The 17885-nt window shown below is 43.2% G+C and overlaps 2 protein-coding genes across 4 annotated transcripts; one reads left to right on the top strand and one right to left on the bottom strand.

The window, feature by feature from the left end:
• Positions 1–780: 780 nt before the first annotated feature.
• On the top strand, positions 781–7281 carry RB195_026429 (uncharacterized protein; the record flags this gene model as incomplete). Of its 2 annotated transcripts, none has more annotated exons than XM_064214981.1 (8): positions 781–852; positions 2326–2419; positions 4960–5039; positions 5101–5239; positions 5295–5410; positions 5493–5578; positions 5644–5788; positions 6355–7281. In XM_064214981.1, 8 exons carry the CDS (start codon positions 781–783, stop codon positions 7279–7281), a joined length of 1659 nt encoding a protein of 552 aa, XP_064070862.1. The 2 variants fall into 2 exon arrangements, with proteins under 2 accessions (XP_064070862.1, XP_064070863.1); XM_064214982.1 differs by lacking the exon at positions 781–852 and adding an exon at positions 1384–1395.
• Positions 7282–9784: 2503 nt separating this feature from the next.
• Positions 9785–17407, bottom strand: RB195_026428 (uncharacterized protein; the record flags this gene model as incomplete). 2 transcript variants are annotated; one of them, XM_064214980.1, is made up of 8 exons in its annotated part: positions 9785–9952; positions 10118–10240; positions 10412–10523; positions 10784–10900; positions 11941–12181; positions 13587–13770; positions 17196–17299; positions 17353–17407. In XM_064214980.1, the coding sequence occupies 8 exons, from the start codon at positions 17405–17407 to the stop codon at positions 9785–9787; spliced, it is 1104 nt and encodes a 367-aa protein (XP_064070860.1). The 2 variants fall into 2 exon arrangements, with proteins under 2 accessions (XP_064070860.1, XP_064070861.1); XM_064214979.1 differs by lacking the exons at positions 9785–9952; positions 10118–10240 and having other exon boundaries at positions 10513–10693.
• Between the last annotated feature and the right edge of the window lie 478 nt (positions 17408–17885).

Genomic DNA, 17885 nt, shown 5'->3' with positions numbered 1-17885 from the left:
CATTAACGCATTAATTTCATCGTAGAAGGCGTCCTTACTGTTATCCTCAGCGGTTTCAGTAAGTGTATTGGCACTTACGATTCAGAGTTTACGTCCTCTGCGATACCGCAGTCGTACGAAGGCACATCTAGATGACATTGAGCCAAATCCCTCCACCAGTACCTGCAGTATATGGCGTAATTTTCGATTCTGATGACGGGCAATCTCTCCCACGTGTTTCCTGCAGTGCAGCAAAGGGCGCACAGAGATATTGCAGAAGCCTAAACAGGGCGGTTTGTTGGAGCTCACTCGATAGTGTTCGGCAGTTCAGCGTGACGAAACGAATAGTTGTTGCCGAAGATTCCATGCTCCCTTCAGGCAGCTGATCATTCAGGTTGTAGGTTCTGGCGATGTACTGGACGACTGCACCTTTTTGCAACATATGGGAATTTTTCGCCATATAACAGTGTAGGTCACATCGCTCGTACTTTCCCAATGCGTACACACCTGATTGCGTTTAGTTACAGCACGGCCATCACGAATAGGTAGCAATCTGACTTGTATACGCGGCCGATTACAGACAATGATTAGTTTGATCCTTGCCGAGATCTCAATTTTTGGAAAACCTGATAAAAATTACTGAAAAGAACTCTCCACCGCCAGTTTTTCCGAAATTGGATTTAGAACACTTTTCACCGCATTGAGGTGTTATCAGAGATCGTTTTAGCGACTAGAACGAAACCTTGATTGGAAATTACTGCTTCACTGATCGAATTTAGCAGCTTGAAAAAAATATGAATAATGGACTACAGAAGAGACGGAGGAAGACAAAGGTGGCTGCTTCCTGTTAAGGAAGATTCACGTTATAGAAAGGTTAAAATATCCTTTTTAGGAACCCTCTGATTTTTTTTTTGAATGCTAGTTGAGGAAAACTTGAGAAATTTAGCATTTTTCTCAACCTTTTTTCAACTAGGTCTTGAAAGAACGAAATTTATCTGGAAAAATGTAAAAATGAGTTGTGATAGAAGAATTTTTCTCTACAACATACTTCAAAACGAACTCTTCATTATGGAATACGAGTTGAGTAACTGAAGTTCGTTTGAAGTCGCACAGATTTTAACGCGTTGCCAAAAATCTGAGATTTCGCACTTGCAAGGTTACGGTAGCGCGGTTGAAAAATTCGTAGTCATATTTTGATGGAGCATCAAGGAAAACTCTCGGCTGCTAATTTTGGTCTCTATATGTGCTATGGTTCTCCCTCATTTTTGAGAGAAGTTCGAAAATTTGAGGAAAAATCTAGAATTTTTGTCAGCTAGGTTTCAAAAAAAAAGTACAGACAGAATACAAATACAGAAGAAAAATGCAGAAAAAAATAGAAATACAAATTGCATGCAGCTTTATTGGATGAGATTCACGGTGAGTGTCGATATTCAGAAACTCGTGGAGCCTACTTTGCACTAATTTTATTCCTATTTGTGCCTGTGGATGCCTTTTCTTCTCTAACAGCATCGAAATTGCTTTTTCGAGTTATGATAATAAATTCGTTACTGTCGTATGTAAAATGTACTATTTTAACTCTCGCACACCAGATCAAAAAATCTGACTTTTGTCAGGGATTGATCCCTGACAGTGGCAATAAAAACTGGCTAGACATCACTTTCTGCCATGAGTACTAAGTATTATTGACCTCAGTGAGCTCCAGCCGACTATGGATACCGGATAACCACTATGATTCTTTCTCTCTTACTCAATATTTTCCATTTTCTTGGTGAAATTTTTACAATATTTTTTATTAACAACTCACTTAAAAGCAAGGCCGCAAGACTCAAGTTTTCGTTCAGAATGCATGCATAATTTACACTCTTTTTCTTGCCTTCGTTCTCTTGACCCCTCGCATTTATGATAATCCGGATTTCCTTCATTTATTTAGTATTCTCCCAGACTAGTCCTGGACTAAAAGGCGTAAAATTATGCCAGCAAAATCTTTAAGAAAATACTTCTGCCATCTAGTTTTCTAACATTTTGCATCTCTTAATATGAGTTTACTTGAAATCGACTCTCCTCGTCTTTTTCTTCTTCCTTTATTCATTTTTTCTCCTCTTTTGGCAAGCCTTACGACCCCCCCCTCCGACACCCCTCTTACGACCCCTTGTCGAGAAATTCTCAACGCAACCTTGACCCTGCTCACCAACTTATTTAAGTAAAACCAATGGAAATGCTGCTGTGGGGAGCAAACCAAACGATTGATTGCGCTCTGCTTTAAATAGGACGTATTTATATACGAGTGCTATTGCTACTACATATTTTAAAGTATTAGAGCTAACTCAGTCGTTGCATTTGTTTCAGAGAACCTTTTTTCGGAGGACTGGAAAAATTACGAAATATCAACTGTCCCTTACTAATAAGGACACCCTCATTATTTACAAAACTTCAGAAAACGGTGAGTATTTTCGCTCTGTAGATTGTGCTAGCACTAAAAACTTAGGTAAACACTTGAGTGTTCCAGATCCGACAGTAATAATGTGGTATGAAACCTATCATACCATACTATCAATCTCGAGCCTGGAACACTCAAGTGAATGAGCGCTCTAGGTCAGGTGATCTGTAGACGAAATGCTGTAGTCGGCTGTACGTAATTGTATACGTCATGATCAAAATGTGAAAAAAAGCATATCCGATTAAAAGTGGTAATCGAGAGAATATAAAATATTATTACTATCACATCGACATAGACATCGCATGTCCCAAACACCCCTGTCTCTTGTCTATCCATCACTTTCGCTTTCGGAGGATATTTCTACTCACCCAAAACGACCGCGATTCTAGAATTCGACAAAAGCGCATCTCGGAAATCGTAATTTCACGATATCGCACGAGGTCTGCACGCCGAATAGACTGTTCTGGGTTTCACTGTTTCCTCGCATTTTGGCTCACCAATAAGGTTACCCCGTTCCTTTGAAGAGGAACAGGGTGTACATATTATTTATTTGTTACTACATTTACTACATATTTATAAACGTCTATTCTTACTTTGGACTGCGCTGCCCTAGATACGTAAATCATGATAGGGCAAATTAGTATTATTAGATTTATTAGATTAGAGAATTGGTAGGCTCACAGTCGAATTTCGCGTGCGATGGGGTCGATCACAAAGGGCTGGTCAAGGACTTGAATAACGGTTGTATGCCACTCTCGTTGCTCCGGTTGTTCTTCAGCATATAGCCGAGGTAGCAGAACTCATTCACAAGTTCGACCGGCTGCTCATGTCCACTGACCCTTTGCAAAGGTTTTGAGGAGACCCACATCTGCTCATACGTATCAGTTCGCTGGCGAAATCTATATTTACATCAAGGTCCGATACAAGGTCGACAAGTTTCACTTCAGTTCCACTGGTGTAAGTTTCGTACCACTTCCCCTGCGAATGTCACAATATCGTCGAGATCCGCCCAAAGGCCGTTCTGATGATGCTAGGATGATTCCGGCAGGACACTCTTTGACTGTTCCTTGCATGATGTCATCAATACAGGAATTAAAAAGGGGAGCTTCTTCCACTGTCCCTTGTCTTACTCTGGCTGGTGTTCGCACTATAACAGCTGCTCGTTGATTCATGTCATCAAGTGGACGAAGCGCAAAAGGTTAACTGCACTGGCCTTGAGCACCCTGCAAGCAGTGGAAGGCGTTGGGAGAATTCTGATAACATTTTTCCACGAACCAAGTATCTTTTTCTTTATCCATAATGACTAAAGGACCTTCCTCACTCCACAAATCCCGGATGGAGGAAAACATCGTATCATTTCTGCACTAATTCCGTCATCTCTACCTGAAGAGAGCGATACAGTTATCAATGTTGAGGCCGACAGACACATTTTCATTTGGCCGCTATACTCTCTTAATAATGCATAGGCTTTCTCCAAGTTTCTGTCTTCGTATAACGTTTCGAACTCCCTTGGTTTCGACGTCCATTCGTTTTCGCAATTTTGCAGCTGACGATGCAGATTCTTTCTCAGACGCTTCTCCTGGTTGAGTGCTGGTGGCATATGCAGAATTATAAGCGAATGTTGTCTCCTCAAAAGCGAAAGCAAACTTTCACCTCAAATATAGAGTTCAGAGTCAGTTTAGAATCGGAAGAGCTTCTGTTTTTACTTCGCGAGAGACTTCAAAAGAATCTGGATCTAGATGATGTAAATCGCAAAGCTTACCCCTGGTCCGTATCCAACATGAATAGATAGATATACGTTGGAGAAATTTTATCCTGCACTTTTCGTTTTTCAAGCATGCTACGTCAATTTTCGGTTCAGGAGGAATTCTCTGACTTCTCTCGTGAAACCGTATTTTGAATCTGAGAGGAACCGAACGGTAGTCAGTGGCGAATGCGGCGTCCCAAACAATTCCAGATTTCCGACTGGGGAATGCTGCTCATTAAACCAAGCCGAGCTGAAGTTTAAGAGTTTTCATCCTCTTATTTTGAGATTTTTCATCCTCAGGCGTTAGAGACTATTGCCTCCTAAGTCGACATGGATGATTATTCTTGAACATGGAATCAATTATAAGGCCTGTCCCTTCACACAAGTTGACTAAACGGATGGTGTCCACATCATCTATAAAAAAGATAAGGATGTCCCAGTAGATGGTGTCTCTGTAGCCTCCGATACTGAAGACGACCCGGTCTCTGATGCGTGTTCCTGAAGGGCACGAGACGTAGAGAAATTGCGGAAGTCTTCCTGAATGTGAAGAGAAGGTGGGTTGTTGGAGTCCACTCAACGGCACTCAGCAGTACATCTTGACAGTACCGTTTTTCGCTTTCTGGGGATTTTGCGTCATACAGTTGTGCAGGCTATATAAATCGTATGTTTCTGAAATACCTGAATGCTCGATCGCGCTCGGTGTAACAGAGGGATACTCCTGAAGCTGCTGTTCATGTTCGCATTTCGCGTAAGATAACCTAAGTGCAAAATAATTAACAATAACAACATAATTCAGGGCTAATTCTTTCACTAAACTCCGTAAGAAAGACTAGTGTGACTACGCAGACCGTTACTATGAATACTGGAAGAGTTTTGGTAAATTTTGTTTGGATACCACATCGATAACGCAGTGGAAAATACTTGAGAAGTCTTTCAGCTTGTCTGCCGCTACAGAATTGTATTTGACTTCGGAACTCTCAATATCTTCCTTATCAATGATGCTATTCACAGATGGAGAGTTGCTCTTGACGAAGTTATCGACAAATATTCTCGTCTTTACTACGAGCTTCCTGAAGGTTATAATCACACATAGTTTTGTAGACACCTCATCGAATAGAATGTAATCTTCAGAATCCAATACTGTCTCTGAAAAGCAAGGTTGTCTGTCGCCAAGGTGCCAGGAAACTCAAAAGAGCACCCCATGCAATGATTCGGTTGTGTGCACAGGAACGCCCTCTAAGCTAACGGTAAGTAAGTCGGACATATAGATTGTTACCTTGTGGGATGTCATATGCAGGAAATATGTGACGAGAAAAATTGCACTTTCAGCTTGAAACGGAGCCAAGTCGCAGATCTTCAGTAGGTTCTCCTTATATCTCAAGTTCCAGCAAAGATGTGTCTGCGAGAGAACCCCTGTCAGTTGTTCATTTTCCTTGCTTTCGTCTTTCTGAGTAGACTTCTAAACGATACTATTGTCTAGGCAGTCAGTTCGTCGTGGAAAACGAAGTGTGGCCAGTCTTAGAGCTCGTATTCAACGTAAGATCTGCGCTACCTCATCGCTCCGCCCGTTCAAAAGTAAGCAAAGCGTGGAGCCGTCAAAAGCCTGCCAGGTTTACGAGAGAGAGGTTTGATTTACTATTTTTTATTTTAGTATTTTATAAAAATACGTCTATCAAATTGGAACACAAACGAATAGAATCATTCCTAGAGTGATCCACTTTCTGGTTTTTTAATTATTTCTCACAAATGGTGGAGTACCAAAAACTGGCCATGTTGATTGGCCCATTCCACGTGTCGCGACGTTAGACAGTGCTTGCATGTATTTTTCTGGCTTTGGTTGCCTCTGTGGTAAAAAACATCGTGCAGAATCGAGTGGCTTCGCCTGCTTCGCCCGGCATCTAGACTAGAATAGCGAAAAAGTGCATTTGCAATATTAGCTGGGGTAGTTGATCCTAGTTAATGACCGGCAAGTTTTGTTAAGGCTGATCCCCTTACTTTATGCCTTAATGTTTTGCACACACACTTTTTTGTAAGAAGTAAAAAGCTAAGGTTGATATTTATCCTAAAGAAGAAAAAGCTTGCCATTTTTTCCCAATATTGAACCTAGTTAGAAAGTCACATTTAGTTCATTGGACATATGAACATTGGATTCAGTGCGTCCTAAAATTTATAAAACAAATTCCTTGTTCAGCTTCTTCAAATGCCTCGGCTGGTGCCCCCAATGAGGAAGCGCAGGAGCAATGATACTATTGAACCACTCGTCGTTATGTCAGAGACATCTGCCACTTCTGTTCCTCCACTTCCTAGCAACCCACCTCCCAGTCTCTCATGCACTAACCAGCATAATTCCTCCAAACAGGAAGAAGTCGATGCCGCATCTCCACCAAAGAATGTGTCTTTCAAAACGGCATTGACAAGCTCTTCCTATCAGAAACCTAACAACTCTGATGTTATGCTGTCGCTGTGCACTACACCATCCGCTTCTTCAGAGTACCCAGAGGATGCCAACACTGCCATTTCGGAGAAATCTGCGATTTCTAAAAAGAGCGTCAAAGTGAACCAGGCACCTGCTTCGGCGAACGTACTGACCCATTTAATTGGAGACAACCCTGATGACTCTGAAATTGTTCAAGATTCTGGTATTGAGAATCAGATCACCCCAATGAAGCCAATGAGATATTTCACAAGAACCTCGGCGGTTTTGGAAACAGGAGATTCGCGCCTTAGCAGCAGTAAGACGGACCCGCCTACAAAAATTCTTGTCACTAGTGCTGTCGCTGAGGAAACTCCCGATGCTCCTGCAAAACCCTTGCGACCCCTCATCGTGCCATTCACAATTAAAAAACCTCATCTTCTAGCTAGACCCAACATCTTCGCAACTCCTATCCGTCCACCTCGTGGTCGTGAAGCCGTCCACTTTTCCATTTCTCCTTATCAGTCCGGAGATGAAGACAACTCACCGAATGAGTCTAGAAGTCACGAAAAAACTTCGCTACCGAACACGGCCGAAGATGTGCTGTTGGATGCTGTAAACCAAGCCGAACATCCAGAAAACACCGAATCAATTCCTTCCGGAGAAAGTGAAAATGAAGACTGGCAAAATTCTCAAATGGCATAAAAGAAGCACTAAAAATAATGCAGAAAAATCCATGACACTTTTCGGGATTTGTAAAGCTGAGCTTCGATAAAATGTCGTTCTGCAAATGTATAAAATGTATACAGGAAAAATGCCGGAGCAAAATTGTGTAGTAAAACCAGCTCAAAATCTTCATATGAAGTAGACTAGATATCTCAAAGCAAATTCCTAGAAATATACCTCTTACCTATATTGGTTAAAAGTGAGTCGAAAGTCACCAACTACGCAAGTTGAGATAATATATATTGGTCAAGTGGAGCAAATCTAGAATATTGTACTGTCTTGTAACTTCTACCGCAGATATAAACTGCAATGGTCAGTCTCTTCCCTTGCTTCAGGGAAACTTTTTGATAGGTTATGTATCTAAAACACATTCTTTCATCTAGTGGGGTTGGTTTCAAGATGAAAAAAAGACGTAGATGACAATGAAAAAATAAAGACAAAAAACGTTACCTTGACACGGAGGTTAATTACTACATTAAGTTATTCGTGTCAAAGGGTGTTCATACTTCAAAGCTCAAGCTTTTTGTTTACTTTTACCCAGAACGTTAAAGGGAGTCGTGCACGATCGAAGGAGTCAATTAAGCTCCTAAGGCAAGAGTGCGCAGAGCTACCACTTCACCCGTTCATGAATCCTTATGTTAAACACAGCATACCACGAATCTGACGTGATGAGAGAATCCGCGGGAAAACCTAGAGTTGGGGTTCGGAGAGGTTCGGCCGTGTCTGAACCAGTTAGGGTTGCTGGGTCAGGGGTCGTTCTGCTCACCTTTAACAATTCAGATGTGAATATGATTGTAAACATTTCCTCCTTCGGCATCATTTGGCTGACATTGTCTAGTAGCATCTTAAACGTACTACTAGAACTGTGTAAGTACAGCTGAATCAAAAAGTGTAGTTTTTGGCGGAGAGATCACATCATTGACCGGATGTGATTGTTCTGTTTAGTTGTTACTTGAGCGGAGGGAATATTGGAGTACAATGTAGTTGGAGGAAAATGCATGACCAGTCTGACACCGTAACCAAGGGACTGATGAACGGTTTTCTTGCCAGGACCCATTCGCCCAGGAAGGAATAGGTGACGTCAGGATGTGAGATTCATTGGATTCCTTGCATGATTTTCCGAGCATTTTTGAAGTGTTCTCAGCAGTTCTTGTTTTTGGAGCAGAACACCAGCTGTGACAAATGAATGACTCTTTCAAACAATTTCTGACTGTGGAGGCTGGTATGTGTTGTAGATAAAGTCCGTAAGGAAACAGAATTCTTCCACTCATTTGAGCAGAAGGACAAAAAATTAGTTGATCATTGGTCTCGCCGTCACGTCAACAGATTAGATGTGCAAAAACACAATGAAACGTGCAAATCGAAGTCGTAAGTAGTGAACTTCTAACGATGTAGACTCTTTTGAAAAGTTCAGTGGGCACAAGGGTCTACGTAAAAAATAAACAAGGACTCATGTATTATAATCCTTTCTGGACTTGAAAGAGATATTTTTAATATAAAACAAGCAACACACGTATATATGTTACCACAGCATGTGAATTTGAAAACCAATTGAAATGTTAGGAAAAATGCACTGAACGCTGGAAAGTCTTGGGACAGTGAATCAAAAACTGCCTAAAAACTGATAATCTTACAGAAATAGAAGAAAATTGAGTTCGTTCAGATTTACCCTAGAATTGTTAGAGGCTCCATCAACTATATTTGGAGCACCAGAGTCTCGAGACACATGCTTGATTTTGGGAAGTGCTTCAGGGGAATCAAAGGCATTAGTGCATCCATTGCGATATCATCGCGCACCACGTTTTCATGCTGTCATTTCGCTTTGAGGAGGAAGATTACGACATCAGTTAATTGGTGAAACGTTTGGACCTCAATTTTTGAACATCAGTGCTGATAAATGGTGGATATCCCTGTCAAGTGGGTCTGACATGTTCATTTGAACAAAGAGACACTGGAATGCTGAAATTGTGCTCGCTTCTTCCTCTTCTTCCTAGTGTTTGTTGCAGGGTCCGCCTTTCTACTTATTGTCTTCCATTCGGTTCGATCCAGCGCATTAGTTGTACGCAAACGCGCATCTTTCATATCCAGCTTCACAAGGTCCAACTCCTAGGCCTGCCCCGCGGCCTCACGCCTGAAACGCCAAGCTTCAGAGAGATTTGGAACAAAATTCTCCTCTCGCCGCAAGACGTGACCAAACCGTCTCAGCCGCGCCTCTTTCATCATTTCAGTTATCGGGACGACGCCGAAGATGGAGCGTACAATTTCGATGTTTACTTTGTATTTAAGCGTTAGACATATCGTTCATTTCAACATCCGCATCTCCATAACGTGCAGCCCTCTTTCCAAGGCTTTCGTCCAGCACTCGCATCCGTAAAGGGCAACAGGACGCACAACCGTCTTCTAGATTTTCAACTCCAGTAGAACAGCAACTTTCCTGTCGCACAGTGCGAGTGTTGCCACTTTTCATTTCATCCACGCCGCATTATCCTTCTTGATCAATGTCGCCTGTGAAAGTCACTTTGGATTCAAGGGTTTTAAAACAGTCCACCTTAAGTGAATCGGTGCCATCGTCACGAATTGAGCCATCTTCTATCCTAGGTCCGTACTCCATGTACTCAGTTTTTGATACATCGAGGCGCAATCCATGTTGCTGCAGCCGATCCTTCCAAGGCAGCGAAGATCACCTTGAGACTCCGACACGAGCATGACATCGTCGGTAAAGAGTAGGGTCCACAGATGCTCTTTTTTTTTCTTTTTCTTGATCAACGTCGCATGTGAAAGTCACTTTGGATTCAAGGGTTTTAAAACAGTCCACCTTAAGTGAATCGGTGCCATCGTCACGAATTGAGCCATCTTCTATCCCAGGTCCGTACTCCATGTACTCAGTTTTTGATACATCGAGGCGCAATCCATGTTGCTGCAGCCGATCCTTCCAAGACTGCGAAGATCACCTTGAGACTCCGACACGAGCATGACATCGTCGGTAAAGAGTAGGGTCCACAGATGCTCTTTTTTTTTTCTTTTTCTCGATCAACGTCGCCTGTGAAAGTCACTTTGGATTCAAGGGTTTTAAAACAGTCCACCTTAAGTGAATCGGTGCCATCGTCACGAATTGAGCCATCTTCTTAGGTCCGGTACCCATGTACTCGTTTTTGATACATCGAGGCGCAATCCATGTTGCTGCAGCCGATCCTTCCAAGACTGCGAAGATCACCTTGAAACTCCGACACGAGCATGACATCGTCGGTAAAGAGTAGGGTCCACAGATGCTCTTTTTTTTTCTTTTTCTTGATCAACGTCGCCTGTGAAAGTCACTTTGGATTCAAGGGTTTTAAAACAGTCCACCTTAAGTGAATCGGTGCCATCGTCACGAATTGAGCCATCTTCTATCCTAGGTCCGTACTCCATGTACTCAGTTTTTGATACATCGAGGCGCAATCCATGTTGCTGCAGCCGATCCTTCCAAGACTGCGAAGATCACCTTGAGACTCCGACACGAGCATGACATCGTCGGTAAAGAGTAGGGTCCACAGATGCTGCTTCTGGATTCCCTTCATCATCGTATCCATGCACAGTATGAACAGCAGGGGTGAGAACCCTGATAAACCCCTACTTGTACAAAGAATGGCCTGCTTATTCCAACAGCACACCGTACAACGCTGGTAAGCTTGGCATAAAGCAGTTTCGTTCACCGCACATATTCTTCTGGTACTCGATGCGACCTCATGGACATCCATAATAGCTCATGTGGGACCCGGTCAAAAGCTTTCTTCAAAAGCAAAAAGCAGATCAAGAAAAGCAAGATGCACACCGCAGTTCTTTTCTCGATGTTTCTCCAGGAGGATGCGGACAGCATGAATAGCATCTACAGTGCTGCAGTCCTTCACAAAACCGCACTGAGTGAGCGAAACGCTGACAGTCGTCCTCAGACGAGCTTCCAGGACACGCTCAAAAACGTTCATCGTGTGGCACAGCAGTCATATAGGCTTGTGCAAAATGCATTCAGCAATGTCTCCTTTCCCTTTCCAGATAAGCACGGTCCCGGAAGTTTGCCAAATGCCTTGAGTCCCTTTCTCTGCAACGATCTTGTTAAATAAAGTTGTGAGCAACACGGATCCTCGATCTCCCAGCAGCTTCATTAGGAACGGTTGCCTTGTTCGACTTCATTTTTGAGAGAGCAGCATTGACTTTGACTGCAGTAATTGGTAAAACAGGACCCTCGATGCTGGGAACAGTTGGGATGGGGGGGGATGACAAAACTCTTTGTTACACAACTGATTGTGGTACTCTAGCCAGCTCTCCAGGATCTGATCAGAGCGACGCAGAACGGCGCCATCAGCTCGCTTAACGATCTTGGTGTGCTCCATATCCAACGTTGAGCAGTGACGCGCTCCGACTAAACAATACACTGCCCGCTCGCCTTCTCTGGCATCAAGCATGTCGCAGCCTTGTAGCGTTCGGACTTGGCCTTGGAAACTGCCTTCTTAGCCTCTCTCTTCGCCGCTAGGCACCACAATATTCAGGCTGACATGTCCACCACCAGCTTATAGCCTAGCTTATTTTTGGACTTCTTTACATGAATTGCCGGCTGAACGTCCCCGTTCCAAAACCACGTAGGATTTTGTATATTAAGCTTACCTAGAGTCGTTTTTCCCAGAGTGTCCTCCGCGGTCAAGCGTATGACGCTGGAAATAGGACACCACATTTCCTCCACACCACGGGTAGGGAGGGGGAGTGTAGACGGAGCCACGCATGCGGAGAATACCTCCTTTCGATCCTCCAGATCCCACCGTTTGATGCGCTGTCCTTGGATGTCTCCTCCTTGGACGGAATATTTCCAAGTTAATGACGAGCAAATGGTGTAGGATGGCGAAATGGTCTGTAGGGATGACTTTTGAATCCTGCAGAAGTCAGCGATCCCGTCGGCGTAACATTCAGACATCTGTTAGTGTTTCGCGACTGCTGTTGGTGTACGTGATTAAATGCGATTTTCTTTTCCAATACTGCATGTCTGCAATGATCAAGTCACTTGCAACAATGTACTCCAGGATTCGTTTTGAGCTCCACAGCCGTATCCTCAATGACAACTCTCGATTCTCTCCTTTCCGAGAACCGACATGTCGATTGAAGTCACCTCCGATTAGAAGTACTTCCTCGCCTTCCAGAGATTGGATGTACTGTTCCTAATCCTCCCAAAAGCACGCCTCCTCTTCTTCACTACAGCCCATCTGTGGCGCATAAGCAGAGACGACTCGCAGATCCACTTCTCCTGTGTCTTCTTTTACAGTCACTAGGCGATCCGATAGTCGGTGAACCGTGGCGCTGTTTCTAAAGCCTTTCCAGTGAGTCTCCTGTACGGAGCATATGTCAGCACAGCGTTTTCTAGGATTGTCTGCCAGTTAACGACTTTTTCCGATAAGCATCCCAACGTTAAGTGTTGCCAGGCACACTGGATGTTGCTGGCGAAGACTGACTAACTTCTTTGGCCGGTTCCGCCCTCAAGCCGGTAGCCCTCGCATATTTGTCACATTGCCCTGGCGAGGACAGTGCGCGTCGCTTCTGAGGGACGCCCTAGCTACGAAGAACACACAGTAGACAATAGCAGTATGACGCGACGTTGTTATCCTGGGTCGGGTTGTCGCACTAGCAGGCTAGCAGCCTGGCACCGGAATCGTGGTACCTCGTCACTTAGCTAGCCTGTGGCCTCGGCCCTAGGACTGGCCTACTAGCCGGGCACCTTTGTGGCATTGTTGAACCTGCCGAGACAAAGTCTCGCCACCATAGCTGTCTGACGACCAGGGGCACCGCTGCGCCGCTCTGAGCCGTGAGATAGGACTTGCAGCAGTGAAATTGTGCTCGCTATTTGAGGTAATATACGTAGGTACTATACTGCCAACTGCTTAGTTTATTTTTTTGTTTCTTGGTTATTTTGCTATGCGCCTAATAATCGAACCGACTGTAAAAGCTTCAAATTAATGCAAAACAGTGGATCGCGCGAATAGCTCCAAGATTCAAGATTACAAGCGTGCAGTTGAGATCGATATTATCATTGGTGCAGTAGCAAGCAGTAATATTAAATTCTCCGAGACAAAAAACAGGAAGTTGCCTTCGCCTTTAACTTCATTTGCGCATGCATAAGAGATGCGGCTTTCACACAAATTGGGAGGGCTATTCGACTGCAAGAGAACAGGTAACGAATAGAACTATTTTCATAAAGGTGATGGTCAAAATCGTGTGCAGGAATTTCTCTCCTTCTTCAGCTGGAGATTGACCTGACAACACACCATGAATGTGCGAGGAATGTGCTCCATAACGTTTAGGCCGGCTGTCAGTAAGAACTTCTGCAGTGTCTCCACCATCGACCGACGGTTCGAAAACGTACTGGTACGCATCAAACCTTTCATCTCTTCGAGGTCGACCAGACTTGTATGTGATGATAAGAGTACTGAGTTGATCATTGGCTGACTCCTGTAAGTCACTGTATAAGCTAGAAGAGCGTTCATAATTCTCAAACGGTTCTGAATTCATGCGAACGCGGCGGCGCATCTCAAGCAGATTGATTAACGGGTTGATTAAGGCGAATCCTTGGTGACAAAGCGTTAATCAACCTGCTTGAGATGCGCCGCCGCGTTCGCATGAATAATTTGCCTTGGTGGCAATCTTTAAGAACAACTTCCAACCCCGCCAGTCGGTGAAACTGGCCTTTAAAAAAGACGAGTTTGTCGAAATGTCAGGCCAATAAGAAAGTTTCACCTAAACCTCATTGGCATAACAAGAAAACATAAATACACTTCCAAATCCCGAGGTTTGAAGAAGAGAGGACTTGGAGATTAGCGCTTTAGTCTTTTATGCTTAGAAGAATAAATCTTTCATCACAAAGTTTTTGTACCCATCAAATAAGTTCAGCATTCATTTGATGGCAATAAAAAAACGTTCATGAAAGCCAGTGTCCTCCTCATCTGTTCATGGGAGTGGAATAATGGAACTCCGCTCATAATATTCTGATTACTCAAGACATTCCAATCATCATACCATGTAATAACGGGTTCATTGTGTGTGTGTGTGTGTGTGTGTGTGTGTGTGTGTGTGTGTGTGTGTGTGTGTGTGTGTGTGTGTGTGTGTGTGTGTGTGTGTGTGTGTGTGTGTGTGTGTGTGTGTGTGTGTGTGTGTGTGTGTGTGTGTGTGTGTGTGTGTGTGTGTGTGTGTGTGTGTGTGTGTGTGTGTGTGTGTGTGTGTGTGTGTGTGTGTGTGTGTGTGTGTGTGTGTGTGTGTGTGTGTGTGTGTGTGTGTGTGTGTGTGTGTGTGTGTGTGTGTGTGTGTGTGTGTGTGTGTGTGTGTGTGTGTGTGTGTGTGTGTGTGTGTGTGTGTGTGTGTGTGTGTGTGTGTGTGTGTGTGTGTGTGTGTGTGTGTGTGTGTGTGTGTGTGTGTGTGTGTGTGTGTGTGTGTGTGTGTGTGTGTGTGTGTGTGTGTGTGTGTGTGTGTGTGTGTGTGTGTGTGTGTGTGTGTGTGTGTGTGTGTGTGTGTGTGTGTGTGTGTGTGTGTGTGTGTGTGTGTGTGTGTGTGTGTGTGTGTGTGTGTGTGTGTGTGTGTGTGTGTGTGTGTGTGTGTGTGTGTGTGTGTGTGTGTGTGTGTGTGTGTGTGTGTGTGTGTGTGTGTGTGTGTGTGTGTGTGTGTGTGTGTGTGTGTGTGTGTGTGTGTGTGTGTGTGTGTGTGTGTGTGTGTGTGTGTGTGTGTGTGTGTGTGTGTGTGTGTGTGTGTGTGTGTGTGTGTGTGTGTGTGTGTGTGTGTGTGTGTGTGTGTGTGTGTGTGTGTGTGTGTGTGTGTGTGTGTGTGTGTGTGTGTGTGTGTCTCTCTCTCTCTCCCCTCCGGATGTGCGTTTGTGTGACGAAATCCCAGAGAGCAGTGAGTTTCAACGGCGTCGAATTGGTGCGCCAGCGCCAAGAACCGGTAAGATCGGGTGTCACGGCTTCGAATTATTATGCGCCGATTCAGTAGTATCGCGCAATAACTCCAAACGAATTTTTTTAAGAATTAAACGTTGCGCGTTTGACACATGAAGTTGATAACATCGTTTCTTCAAAAATTGGAAACATGAATGAAACCGACTGCTTAAATAGTAGCGAACAGTTCAAATGATCAAACGTAGAACCTTATCTACATCAGTACGATGATGACGTTCATTTCTTTTCATGTCAGCACATTATTCTGAGCTAAATGTAGTGGGTAAAGAGAAGAAAAACTCATGCTTTGAATTACGTTTCCAAACAGTTACGGCATCGAAGAGATATATGTAGATGTGAAATCAAGTGTGAATGCTCTCCAAGTGTAGTACTGACACCTTCAGGAAAACAACAATGAAATCATCAGTTTAATGCATCATCATTTCATGAATGCTTGAATTTAAAGGAAAGAACGAAAGAAGCGTCGCTAGAAGTAGAAATATAATTCTACGGAAAATGTCGAAAACGTTTCTTTCTTAGTAATTTTCTGTTTGCTGACACTATTTAAATAAGTTATCTACTTCTGTAACATCCTTCTCTCAAATATAAAACATCCTCGTAAAACTCAGCTTCGAGTCAAGTTAACAAGATTTCAAGGTGAAATTTAATAACCAATTTTTCGTACCTTCTAAAAGTCATCAGCACAGCACTCATACTCCTTCTACATCGTGCCCATTAGCAGCAGAGATCATGTTCTCATGATCCCAGGTGCATAATTTTTACGTATCAGGAGAAATTCCCGCAGAAGCACAAACATTACTTGTGCCACCTGATCTCAGCATACATTTCGTAGAAACCAACGTCGTAAGTTCACGTGTTTCATGGTTTTTCGCCTTTTTTTCATGTTCTAGAATGCTTTAGTTTTGTTCTGTAGCCTCTTTGTATAAAAGATCCCAAAGCCAACTGTGCCATTTATCTTCGGAATCTTACAAAAAGGTGGAAACAACCGACAAGGAGAAACACTGTAGTTACTTCTTTTAGAAAGGTTTACATTGCAGGTTCCACTGATCCCAGCATACATTTCGAGAAACCAATGCCGTGAATTCACGTTTTCCATGGTTTTCTCGCCTTTTTCTTGCGTGTATGAACAATAGCTTATTGTTTGCTTTCGAAAAAAGTTTCAGTAACAATAGTTACGTCTGTCAAGCATGTCGTAGTAGGAAAAGTTCATGGCTGATACATAGTGAATCTATAACTAGCTTTTTCCCAGTTTCGCAGCTCTGCCAATTCATAGGAACGAGTATTTCAATCTAATCAATAATTTTGAAACTCAAGCTGAAACCCTAAGTTATCAGCGTTTTACTTTTCTACTTTTTTGTTTCAATCACAAACAAACGTTTTGTATTCGAATGGTACTGCTGGTTTTCAAGCGCCATATTTAACTCCTTACCTAGATAGCGTTACCATGGCAGAAGGACTCGATCCAGTGCTTCTTCCATTAACTTTTATGTTCCTCACTCTTCCTACTATTGGTGTTGTCGGCAACACTGTCATGGTGATCGCGACGTTTAAAGCGAAGTAAGTTTGCTGGTCTTCTTAGCACTCTTCTCGTACAACACTCATCTGAACCTCTGTCTAAGAATATTTTGTTCGTTTGATTTGCTGTGCTTATATTATTTCAAAGCGGAAAGTAGGCAAACTGTCCTCAAATGGTTGCACAATAGTTTTCAGATTAACTTATTGGTTACATGATCTCTCACACAACTTATTCCCTGCGCATTTCTTAAGAGCTGAGCCCCAGCCAAGAAAGAAATATTCACAGCCATATGAAATTTTTTGAGGAGACATGGATCTCCAGGATTTTAAGCACACACAAGCATTCTGGATTACAGAACCATTGAAACGATTAGCATGAAGCGTCTAGTGATCCAGTACCAGTAATTCCCCCCTTACCGCATAAGGAAGTTCAGATCCTAACGTCCCGTCTTTTCTTCTACCATATGAGTAGTATTTACAGGAGAACAGTGGATAAAAAGTTACGAAGAGATGACGGTCCCCTGAAAAGTCACACAAACACCAAGCAACATTTTATACGATAATAATCGCCTACCGATGTGGCAACCAACTTCTACCCATGGCGTTATATCGCTATATGATGCAGGCATTGCTCTGCTAAAGTGTATATCGCAATTTGGAGACAATTTCGCGCTACCTCAAATCGCAGCCGCTTACGCAACTGCAGCGAGCTTCCTGCCGTTTTGACTCGAGTAACCTCGGCGCCAGCCCTCACCACCTATGATTTGTGTTAACGCGGTTGATCATCGCATTTGATTGGCAGAAAAAGAGAAATAAAGAATTAGAAACTAGAAGGCTTGTGAAGCTGAGCTGAACGGAGATGTTATTTCACCTAGTACTGCTTCTACAAAAATGCAGTTACCCGCTTGCAAGAGATGCAAGTTCGCATCCAAATAATCATTTATTTCTTCACATACACCAGATGTCCGAGGAAAAAAAAAGAAAAGAGGAGAACATTATGAGAACGAAGAATTAAGAAGGAAAAGGCGCACTCAATCTATTGTCATTGTAATCTCACAGTCCTACTCCTGTGGGATAATTAAATCAAAAACAGAAACAAACATAAAT

Source organism: Necator americanus, chromosome X, assembly GCF_031761385.1.
Source record: "Necator americanus strain Aroian chromosome X, whole genome shotgun sequence".
Classification (NCBI taxonomy): Eukaryota; Metazoa; Nematoda; class Chromadorea; order Rhabditida; family Ancylostomatidae; genus Necator; species Necator americanus.
The sequence above is the reverse complement of the archived record's forward strand: the minus strand, read 5'-3'. Positions and strand labels throughout refer to the sequence as shown.